This window comes from Bubalus kerabau, chromosome 7, assembly GCF_029407905.1.
Source record: "Bubalus kerabau isolate K-KA32 ecotype Philippines breed swamp buffalo chromosome 7, PCC_UOA_SB_1v2, whole genome shotgun sequence".
NCBI classification, from domain to species: Eukaryota; Metazoa; Chordata; class Mammalia; order Artiodactyla; family Bovidae; genus Bubalus; species Bubalus kerabau.
This window is the reverse complement of record NC_073630.1, coordinates 71,484,539-71,496,679: the sequence shown is the minus strand read 5'-3', so window position 1 is coordinate 71,496,679 and position 12,141 is coordinate 71,484,539. Positions and strand designations below refer to the sequence as shown.

Sequence of the window (12,141 nt, the reverse complement as noted above, 5' to 3'; positions counted from 1 at the left end):
GTTCAGTCACTCAGTCATGTCCGACTCTGCGACCCCATGGACTGCAGCACACCAGGCTTCCCTGTCATCACCACCAACTCTCGGAGCTTGTTCAAACTCATGGCCATTGTGTCAGTGATGCCATCCAACCATCTTGTCCTCTGTGGACCCCATCTTTTGCCTTCAATCTTTCCCAGCATCAGGGTCTTTTCAAATGAGTCAACCCTTCCAGGTGGCCAAAGTATTGAAGTTTCAGCTTCAACATCAGTCCTTCCAATGAACACCCAGGACTGATCTCCTTTAGGATGGACTGGTTGGATCTCCTTGCAGTCCAAGGGACTCTCAAGAGTCTTCTCCAGCACCACAGTTCAAAAGCATCAACTCTTTGGCGCTCAGCTTTCTTTATGGTCCAACTCTCACATCCATACATGACTACTAGAAAAGCCATAGCTTTGACTAGATGGAACTTTGTTGGCAAAGTAATGTCTCTGCTTTTTAATATGCCTTCTAGGTTTGTCATAGCTTTTCTCCCAAGGAGCAAGCATCTTTTTGATGTTCATTATTGAAAATCCTATATAGGTTTTCTCTTTCCCAGTAAAATGCAAGTCTTTTTAGCTTCTTCAAAATTACTGCAACTACAGAATATGAAATAAAAATCAATAGAACTTTCTGAACTATCATGACAAACGAACCCAATTTTTTTCTGTGTCAAAATGATGTAGGGTTTAATAGATTCAGAGAGTAATCAATGGTAGTATATTTTGAATTTAATATGACTATTACTTTTGTCCCACATACATGTATTAAAATGTGATTCAGTTTTATTTTGATGAGATGGATGGCTCCAGGAGTAACCTGGAGTGTAATGAAATATCGATACATGGTTGGGTCAGTCTTGAAAGGGGAGTACATATTGTTTAGTGGGTTAGTGCTTGATCTCATATATTACAAATTATTTGTTTCTTTATTAATTTGTCATGTCCTTATCACACGTTATTATGTGTCATAATCACATATTTAGAACTCTTCACAATACACAAAGAGCTCTGTATCCCTTATACCACCTGATCATTCTGATAAACTTTGGGAATGCTTTTTAATCCCAGCTGTGTCATTTAGTTGCTTTGTAACTTGGACAAGTTATTACTCACTGATTTCTTTCCTCCTCTATAAAAGAATCATGAGAATTAAATACAATAATTAGATACAATAATATGAACATGCTACTGCTAAGTCACTTCAGTTGTGTCCAACTCTGTGTGACCCCATAGACGGCAGCCCACCAGGCTCCCCCATCCCTGGGATTCTCCAGGCAAGAACACCGGAGTGGGTTGCCATTTCCTTCTCCAATATGAACATGGGACGTGTCCAATAAATGCTATCTGTTGTTTTTATCTTATAGATAAATGTTCTTAGTTACAATGATTTGCTGAAGATTATGAAGCTAGTTCTCTTTTTAAATAAAACTATTCTTATTAGTAAAATCAGTGATATAAAATTAGGTGAAATGACCAGCATCTTATAAAATTAAAGTTTAAATCATAAGTTAGACAAAGGATTGAAATTATATAAATGTGATGGGAAAAAATCTGGTTAAATCAGTGTGATATATCATGGGAACAAAGTTAAATCAAGATGGTAAAGGACTAATTTTATTTTTTCAAGAAAGTCAGAAGAATAATTTTGGGATCATGGCCAACTACAAATGTTAGAATGTTAGTACCAGAGGCTTTAGAATCCTTGATAAAAAGCATATTTAAACAGCACCATAGCATTTAGACGGAGAAGGCAATGGCATCGCACTCCAGTACTCTTGCCTGGAAAATCCCATGGACGGAGGAGCCTGGTAGGCTGCAGTCCATGGGGTCACGAAGAGTCAGACATGACTGAGCGACTTCACTTTCACTTTTCACTTTCATGCATTGGAGAAGGGAATGGCATCCCACTCCAGTATTCTTGCCTGGAGAATCCCAGGGACACGGGAGCCTGGTGGGCTGCTGTCTATGGGATCGCACAGAGTCGGACACGACTGAAGCGACTTAGCAGCAGCAGCATAGCATTTAGAATGTTTGAGGAAATTTTTTTTTTCATATTGAATTTTAGCCATACATTTGTTCATTGAAATAGACAAGATGAGGAAACCAGGCCTATGAGCCACTTCAAGTTTTTTGGCTTAGTCTTATCAATCCTTATTGTGAAATATCAGAAGGTAGAGTAGTAGATCCTTAGGATTTTCAGATTTGACATTGACATTTTAGATGTTAGTGAGCAGTCCTGAACATTATGATGTTATTTGTGATTTTGCTGAGTCATGAGTTTATTCACTCTTTTTCATTGAGGACTGGTCATTTACATAATGAATAAACCTTGCTGACTCTCAGGTATACATATCTTATCTGGTTTTGTGGTTTTCCACTTTCATGATGTGCTAAAAGCATTAGATTTAGGGAATAGCTTTGGAATAAAACTTGAGTATTCTTTAGAGTCTACTTGATATATCTTTCTTGAATGTTAAAGTAGAATTTGAGCTGCTTCTAGTCATGCAAATGACAAGATTTGAAGAATTCTTGATACTATAGATGAGGCTATTAATTACTCCATGAAGTAGAACTTTTTTCTATAAACTAAAATAGGATTCTGCCCCACCCCCCTTTTTGGAGATTCAGTTTGGCAATTTTTGTTGTTGTTGTTATTGTAAGTAAGCGGGAGAAGTAGAAGTTTCAAGAATATCTGAGCATTCTAATAGTGTCCATTCTTAAAATTTTTAGAGATTGTGCTTTTTTTCTTCTAAAAATTAAAACTGAGATAATGTTTCTTCTCTCACTTCTGTTTCTCTGTCTCTTTTCTAGCTACACTATGATAAAACTGTAAACATTTTTCCTCATTTGTTCCATTTATTAAATGTATTTTCATATATCAGAAGCTGGGCACACAGTATATTTTAGAGAAATATGCTCTGACTTCTAAATTTCAGTCCTCTCATCTGCAAAACAGGGAACAAATACTACCATGTAAGATTACTGTAAGTGTCGGAAGTAATGTATATAAAATGCCTGGAAAATACCCAGCACACAGACACTTGGAAAGTGTTGGTAGTTCAGTATTAAGGTAGTAATAGAGAGCACACAGCATGGCTGAGTAGTGTCCCTAGCTGTCACTGTTAGACTTCTGGCATCATTGGAGCCATAGACTATGTAGGAGAAAGTATGGGTGTAAGTTAGCTTGTGTTTCATACCTGTGGCCTAAAGCACACCAGACATCCCTGTGAGGACGTCATTATGGTAAAAGCACAGCACAGCACAGTGAGTGGGGCACAGGGAATTTTATTCCTGTCACATGTAGCGTCGCATTATTGCAAGGTCACTGATGTGTCTGGCGCCAGCCTGTATGATTAGTGCTGTGAGCTCTACAGGAAGTTCTGGGAGTCAGGCTGCTTGACCCATATACAGCCTATTCCCGAATAAAGGTTGGCATCACCTAGTGGTAGATATCTACTTTGTTTTAACCATCGATGGGTTAATCAGAGGGCTTACTGGGACTTAATGACAGAAAATGAAGAAGAACTAAAGAACCTCTTGAGGGTGAAAGTAGATAGTGAAAACACTGGTTTAAAACTCACCATTCAAAAAACCTAAGATCATGGCATCCAGTCCCATCACTTCATGGCAAATAGAAAGGGAAAAGTGGAAACAGTGACAAATTTTTTTTTCTTGGACCCCAGAATCGCTGCAGACAGTGACTGCAGCCATGAAATTAAAAGACACTTGCTCCTTGGAAGGAAAGCTGTGACCAACCTAGACAGCATATTCAAAAGCAGGGCCATCACTTTGTTGACAAAGGTCCATATAGTCAAAGCTGTGGTTTTTCCAGTAATCATACACAAATGTGAGAGCTGGACCATAAAGAAGGCTGACTGAGGAAGAATTGACGCTTTTGAACTGTGGTGTTGGAGGAGACTCTTGAGAATCCCAAGGAGATCAAACCAATCAAAAAGAAATCAACCCTGAATACTCACTGGAAAGACCAAAGCTGAAGCCAGAGCTCCAAAACTTCGGCTACCTGATGTGAAGAGCTGACTCATTAGAAAAGACCCGGATGCTGGGAAAGACTGACGGCAAAAGGAGAAGAGGGCAGCAGAGGATAAGATGGTTAGATAGCATCAACAACTTAATGGCCATGAATCTGAGCAAACTCCAGAAGATAGTGCAGGACAGGGCAGCCTAGCATGCTGCAGTCCATGGGGTCGCAATGAGTTGGAGATGACTTAGTAACTATACAAGAACAACTGGGATATAGGGGACGATAGCAGTGACTTCAGTAACCTTTTAGTTACCTTTAGGCATATTTTGTTTGGCCCAGTCTGGGGAAGATCAGGCTAGGAGAATACATCTGCCTCCCTGCTTCCTAATGAACTCTGGAGTACTGCCATTTTCCCCTGTGACGCCTTGTCCTCGGTGTCTCCGTTCTATGTTCTAGTTCCCTCATCTGCCCTACCTTCCTAAGAGGTAAGAATTTTGTCCTAGTCCCTTTTAGAGAATGGTAGAAAAAGTGCAGGGACAAGAATCAATCTCCTATTGTAATGCATTCTCTCAGTTTTTTTTCTCTCTGGTCTGGTAATTACGGGCTCTAATCTATTATCTGCGATTTTCACAGGTAAAAAAGTGGAAACTTCCTCCAGGTTATATAACTAGTGAATAGAATAGCTCAGCTTTTCTTCATTAGAGTGATAAAAAGGGTAGAAAGACATCTTTTATCACTCTAATGAAGAAAATATTTTACAATATTATATAATAATTTGATTATAATTTACTTATAATAAGTTGGGCAACTTGGTATAAATTTAAGGGAGCATTTTGCAGTTACTGGTTTTAGTTTCTCCTTTTGTTATTGACTGGGGGATTTTTGTAGAAGCAAACTCTTGTGGTCTGCAATTTGATTATAGTAGTGAGTATTAATATGTCTCTGGTCAGTAAGTTGTTAATATGAGATGAATCGTGTAGCCCTAAGAAAAGGTACTCAAGGTACCACGTAAAAGATTGCCATGCCAAGATCATACTTAATGGCCCAGCCAATATTCCAAAATTCCTATATCAGTGAGATGTGATTATTAACCTTATGCATCTATAATGGTGGGATGTGTCTGCCTATAAAAGGTTGGAAAGCTTCTTATAATTATGCAGTCAGTCATAAAATTCCTACTTAAAGTATCCCTAATTGCAAGAGGAATTTCGGGTTTATAATTTCAGTTTACCAATGGGAGAGAAAGGTTAACACTTCTGGAGGCTGAGCTCTCTGACTTTACTATGTAGAATAAATTTAGGTCCTAGTCTGTTATTATCATGGGCTAGTGGCACCCCACTGCAGTACTCTTGCCTGGAAAATCCCATGGACGGAGGAGCCTGGTAGACTTCAGTCCATGGGGTTGCGAAGAGTCTATAACTATATTATTAACAATTTTAGGGCTTCCCTGGTGGCTCAGCTGGTAAAATTTTAAGCAAATGTAAAGAATTCCTATGTGTTTGGCTCTAATTGGACCCTGAGATGCACAGATTGGATAAATTATAATCCTGGTTCAAGACACACTTTTGTGGTTGATCTCTGCATGACTATCTATGTATTTATTTACAGTGTAACGTTAGCTTATGAGCCTACCACCTAAGACTGAGAACTCAACTATTACCTAAAATTTTAATCCTAATTATGTAAAGCTCCCATTTCACTCCCTGGCTACTTCCTTACTATCATACTGATTTTTATGTTAATTGTTCCCTTAACTCTTAAAAAATGTTTTCATGTATGTCTGAATAATATATTAAATATTTCTTGTTTTTGAACTTTCTAAAAAGTTGTATTATACTGTTTCTTTCCTCTGGGACTTACTTTTTTCATTCAATATTATGTTACTAAGATTAATCTATGAAGTATGCAGCTAAACATCCTTATTTTCTTATAATGTGTGTAACTGCTAGTGTAGTGGAGCTCCTCCCTCTTAGGTTTAGTAGCTGGGGCCTAAAATTAGACTGACAGAAGTAAACTTAGTAGAAGAAAAGGTTTACTGCATATACATCTCGAGGCCTTCACAGAAAACAGGTGAAGACTCAAAGAATGGTTCAACCCGAGAACCTGTTTTAACAAAGAACAGTACGTTGTGGAGAAGTGACAAGACAAGGAAAAGTTTGGGCTCCTAGAGATGGTAAATCATGGGAAGGTAAATACATGGGGGAAGCCAGTGGAAAATAAGGACTATTTAGTAAGGCTTCTTTGTGCAGCTCCTTCTCTTGCCTACTTTGTGTTTCTAGTGACAGTGGTTTGTCCTCTTCTTGGTTAGGGAAAAGAAAGAGAGGAGGCTGCTTTTAGGGAGAAAGGAGGAGCAGAGTGCTTTTCCCTCGTCTGTTCTTTCTCTCTTGCCTTCAGCGTAGAACAATCCTTATGCCCAAGGGCCATGATTTGTGGTGACGCGCTGTGGTCTTCACTAGATGGCAGGCTGTGTGAGAAATTGATCTGAAGTTTGACCAGCAGTACTTATGAGCCCGGGAGCAGGCAATGGCACCCCACTCCAGTACTGTTGCCCGGAAAATCCCATGGATAGAGGAGCCTAGTGGGCTGCAGTCCATGGGATCGCTAAGAGTCAGACACGACTGAGTGACTTCACTTTCACTTTCCACTTTCATGCATTGGAGAAGGAAATGGCAACCCACTCCAGTGTTCTTGCCTGGAGAATCCCATGGATGGAGAAGCCTGGTAGGCTGCAGTCCATGGGGTCGCACAGAGTCGGACACGACTGAAGCAACTTGGCGACAGCAGCAGCTTGTGAGCCCACATTCATTTACGTTATTTCTACAATTTGGTATTGTCAGACTTAGTTTTTTTCCCATCAAGTAAGGGTAAAATGATACCTTGTGTATTTTCTTTCTTCACAGTCCAACTCTCACATCCATACACGACCACCGGAAAAACCATAGCCTTGACAAGACGGACCTTTATTGGCAAAGTAATGTCCCTGCTTTTTAATATGCTGCCTAGGTTGGTCATAACTTTTCTTCCAAGGAGCAAGGGTCTTTTAATTCATGGCTGCAGTCACCATCTGCAGTGATTTTGGAGCCCCCAAAAGTAAAATCTTTCACTGTTTTCATTGTTTCCCCATCTATTTGCCATGAAGTGGTGGAACCAAATGCCATGATCTTAGTTTTCTGAATGTTGAGTTTTAAGCCAACTTTTTCACTCTCCTCTTTCACTTTCATCAAGAGGCTCTTTAGTTCTTCGCTTTCTGCTGTAAGGGTGGTGTTATCTGCATATCTGAGGTTATTGATATTTCTCCCAGCAATCTTGATTCCAGTTTGTGCTTCATCCAGCTCTGATTTTGAATGATGTACTCTGCATATAAGTTAAATAACCGAGGTGACAATATACAGCCTTGACATACTCCTTTCCCGATTTGGAACCAGTCTGTTGTTCCATGTCCAGTTCTAACTGTTGCTTCTTGACCTGCATACAGATTTCTCAGGAGGCAGGTCAGGTGGTCTGGTATTCCCATCTCTTTAAGAATTTTCCACAGTTTGTTGTGAAGAATTGATGCTTTTGAACTGTGGTATTGGAGAAGACTCTTTGCGAGTCCCTTAGACTACAGGGAGATCCAACCATCCATCCGAAAGGAAATCAGTCCTGAATATTCATTGGAAAGACTGACGCTGAAGCTAAAACTCCAATACTTTGGCCACATGATGTGAAGAACTAACTCATTTGAAAAGACCCTGATGCTGGGAAAGATTGAAGGCCGGAGGAGACGGGGACGATGGAAGATGAGATGGTTGGATGGCATCACTGACTCAATGGACATGAGTTTGAGTAAACTCTGGGAGTTGGTGATGGACAGGGGAGCCTGGCGTGCTGCAGTCCATGGGGTCACAAAGAGTTGGACATGACTGAGCGACTGAACTGAATTGTGTATTTTCATTCTTATTACCGATGAAAGCAAGCATCTCTTCATATGTTTATTGTCTTAAGAATAACAAAAGGCAAAATCAGAAAATGGTAAAACTTTCCTGAAAGCCTTTAAAGAAGTAGGAAGATATTTCATGCAAATGTATAAGAATATAGTTATCCCCAAATTGATCTGTAACAGACAGTTTTTGTGGAACTAGAAAAGATGGCTCTAAATTGAATAGGAAAGAACAATAGCCAAGCTGTCGTGGAAGAAAAATAGGGAGGCCTTGCAGTGCCAGACATCAGAACCTGGTAGTAAGCTCTTGTAATTAAGACAGAATGATTTTAGTATAGATGTGAATTAGTGGATGGAATAGAGAGGTCAAAAACAGACCCCCACATATAAAGAACAAGAGTCTCTGTAAATGATGACTTGGATAATCTTTAACTCATCAGTTCCTCCTTTTGAACTCTTTCCCATGGAACTATAAAAGTAAATAATGCTAAATACATAAGATGTTTTTTGTATAACATCATATATATTGAAAATCTGGAATGAAATGTTCATTAATAGGGAGCTCATTAAACAAATTATAATATACACAGAGTTTTATATGGCTGCTCTATAGTGTAAGGAGTGCTCAGTACTGACAGGGAAAGATCCATCATTCTATTAAGTAAAAATAAGATGTGTGGGTGGGTGAGTGTAGGAAAAAACCTGCAAATAGATATATACCAGTAGTGATTATATATGGGGGAAAGGGCAGGGATTTTATTTTCTGGTTTTAATGTTTTGATGTGTTTCCCATATTAGGAACTAACATGTAATTTTTAAAGAACTAAATAAAACAAACATTTAAATGAAAAATTTCTAATACTAGTAAAACCATAACTAATTTTAAATTGTTTGAAGTTGGAGTTCCTTTTGGATACTATTATGGTAGAATATCAGACTATATGGAATATGGACCTGGCTCAATCAAAGCTCCCTTTCTTATAGGTGTCACAGAGGGTTACCCAGGAGTGCATTTTTAAGTTTCTGATAGAGAGAATAGTACAACAATGGCTGTTTTTTCATCTGCATAGTCTGTAGCGTAAGGGTTTGTGGTTATGAAGCTAATATTCTTGAATTTAGAACTTGATGAAGTAGATGTTGAGGGCTTCCCTAGTGGCTCAGTTGTGAAGAATCCACCTGCCAATGCAGGAGACGTGGGTTCAATCCCTGAGTCAGGAGGACCCCTGGAGGAGGGCGTGGCAACCCACTCGTATTCTTGCCTAGAAAGTCCTATAGACAAAGGAGCCTGGTGGGCTACAGTCAACCAGGTCACACAGAGCCGGGCATGACTTAGCGACCAAACAACAACGAAGTAGGTGTTCAACTAAATTCTTAGAGAAAAATAATAATCTTAGAGAAGGGGAAGATTGACAGATTAGTAGTAGATTATATCATAAAAGTTAAAATTGGTTATTAATTTGGTTAGTTGATGAGAATACTCATAAAAGGCTTATAACCTATTTGGCACACAATTTTTTTTTCCCCTAGATTCCTGTTCATCCTGTGCCTGATCCCTTAGTTCATGAAGTTCTAAACTTAGCTTTTAAGCACTTTAAACATAAGGAAGGGTAAGTAAAATACTTAAGGCATTGTTACTTTTATCTGCAGTCTAGACTTGGACTGTTAATTTGAATTTTCCTCAATTATTTGTTACTGAAGTTCAAAGTAGTTATGCCTTTATGTGTTTTAATCCACACAAGATGCTTATGGAAAGGATTTTGTAAAAATAATTCTTAAAACCATTGATTGGATTTTTAAGAATCAGGTTAAATTTCCTGGCAAATTAAAATGTAGAGATAGGAGAAAATTCTTGTGGTTTTTTTATCATCCTGCACGTGAATCTTCAGAAAAAAATTATATAACACCCTGATAAGGAATTTTCAGATTTATTAAGAAAGAGAGTTTGTAGAAAAATTTAATGAAATAATGTGTTTGTTCTTTTTGTTGCTTTAGATATTCAGGAACCAACACTGGGAATGTGCATATCATTGCAGATTTATATGCAGAAGTGATAGGCGTTCTTGCCCAATCAAAGTAAGTTTCATAAATCACTGATCTTGATATGTTTTAGAATGACTCGTTACTGACCGACAGAATAGACACTAACTACTTTAGGTCTATTATTTCTGTTTTCCATAGAATTTTGTGAAGTTGGCTTCACTTTTTTATTATTTTGCTACTGTGGTTTTTAGAGGATTTTTAAGTGACACCCATACTTCAGTTCTACAAATTGTTTTCATTTATTTGGTATTTTCCATAAAACCTGAATTAAGGAAGTCAGAAATTGCCCAAAATTGTCAGGTCATTACCTTATTCCCTATGTTTCACAGTTCTATGAGAAGTGTTTTTCAAACTCTTGTCAAAACTAATAATTACTTTTAGTGGTTTCTAGTTGAGTGGCTTTTATCTCTGAGATAGCACTGCAGTGTCTTCCTTCTAACCATCTTAATTTGTTTTAATACTGAACAGAGTTTTGAATAGATAGAAGATATACCAAAAAGGGATAAGATATACTATAGTACTCCATAAAAAGGGTTATTCATTAGGAGTTACATGCATTGATTATATTGAACCATAATTATCATAAACACTAAAAAAGATGCTTGTCTTTCGTGTCTTGTGCTTACTCTAAAGACTGTGGAAGATTTTGAATTGCCTTTGTTCCTATTGGGAAATCTATAAGGCAGAAAGGATCAGTTTAGATTTTTTTGGGTGCTATTTAAAGAGTCAGTCTTTGGCCCTGAAATCATCATATAACAACCTTTTAAATTCTAAAGGAGCAAACGCAATTATTGTTAGCATTTAGTAGTTTAGATTTTAATACTAAGTAATGTATTTTATTTAGTATTTACTATCTTTTAATTTGGGCTTCCTAGGTAGCACTAGTGGTAAAGAACCTGCCTGCCAATGCAGGAGACTCAAGAGATGTAGATTCGATCCCTGAGTCAGGAGTATCCCCTGGAGGAGGATATGGCCACCCACTCCAGTATTCTTGCCTGGAGAATCCCATAAACAGAGGAGCCTGGAGGGCTGCAGTCCTTAAGATCACATAGAATTGGACACAACTGAAGTGACTTAGTATGCACGCATCTTTTAATTTAGTATTTTTTTTTATCCTTTGTAATTTACCAGAGACCCTTGTATTCCCAATGCTAGAGAACTTGGAATATAGTTGGAGTATTTGAAATGACTTAGACAATAATATTTTAATATTGCATTTATATTTAATCAGCAATGGATCCCTGTCTCAGGAATATAGCTACTAAAACATGAGCAATGATATATTTCTTTTTATGGCCCTGTAGTTCACGATAGTTTGATTTTTATTGAAAATGATTTTCTATCGGGAATATAGGTTAGAAATGCTAAATAATACATGAGCAAGTTGGATCCAGAAGAACCTTACATCATAGCTAAGTTAAATCTAAGATGGTAAGGATAGTAAATAAAAATATTTACAGTAAAGGATAGTAAATATAAGGTAAATATATGAAATGTAGCTCAGTCTCATTGGTCTTGGCATAGGAAATGGCAATCCACTCCAGTATTCTTGCCTGGAAAATTCCATGGACAGAGGAGCCTGGCAGCTACAGTCTATTGGGTCACAAACAGTCGGACATGACTGAGCGATTGAGCACACTCACTGGTCTAGTTGTTAGAGAAATGCCTCTTGGAGCAGTAATGAGATGTTTTCCACCCTCACATACAGTGAGCATGAGAAAAAACGTGGACACATCCGCATTTGGTTGGGCTGACTGCACCACCATTTGAAAGGAAAGGTGGTGAGGTGGGAAAGGGGTGAGGAGAAAGAGAGAGGCTGGGGGTGTTTTAGTATCTTGTCTACACATTTCCTTTGATTATGCTGCTGCTACTGCTAAGTCGCTTCAGTCGTGTCCGACTCTGTGCCAACCCCAGAGGCGGCAGCCCACCAGGCTCCCCCATCCCTGGGATTCTCCAGGCAAGAACACTGGAGTGGGTTGCCATTTCCTCCTCCAATGCATGAAAGTGAAAAGTGAAAGTGAAGTCACTCAGTCGTGTCCGACTTTGCGACCCCGTGGACTGCAGCCTACCAGGCTCCTCCATCCATGGGATTTTCCAGGCAAGAGTACTGGAGTGGGGTGCCATTGCCTTCTCTGACAAGAATGCATAGGTAGGTTTAAACATCCCTCAGTCATGTCTGGCTC

At 38.7% G+C, this 12,141-nt stretch overlaps 1 protein-coding gene across 9 annotated transcripts in view; it reads left to right on the top strand.

The window, feature by feature from the left end:
• Positions 1-12,141, top strand: part of FRYL (FRY like transcription coactivator) — a 264,479-nt gene that overhangs the window by 143,537 nt on the left and 108,801 nt on the right. For all 9 annotated transcript variants that reach the window (XM_055588519.1, XM_055588516.1, XM_055588515.1 and 6 more), the window contains 2 exons: positions 9,446-9,525; positions 9,911-9,991. In XM_055588519.1, coding sequence (XP_055444494.1) covers positions 9,446-9,525; positions 9,911-9,991 — 161 coding nt within the window. The remainder of the gene's footprint in view (positions 1-9,445; positions 9,526-9,910; positions 9,992-12,141) is intronic.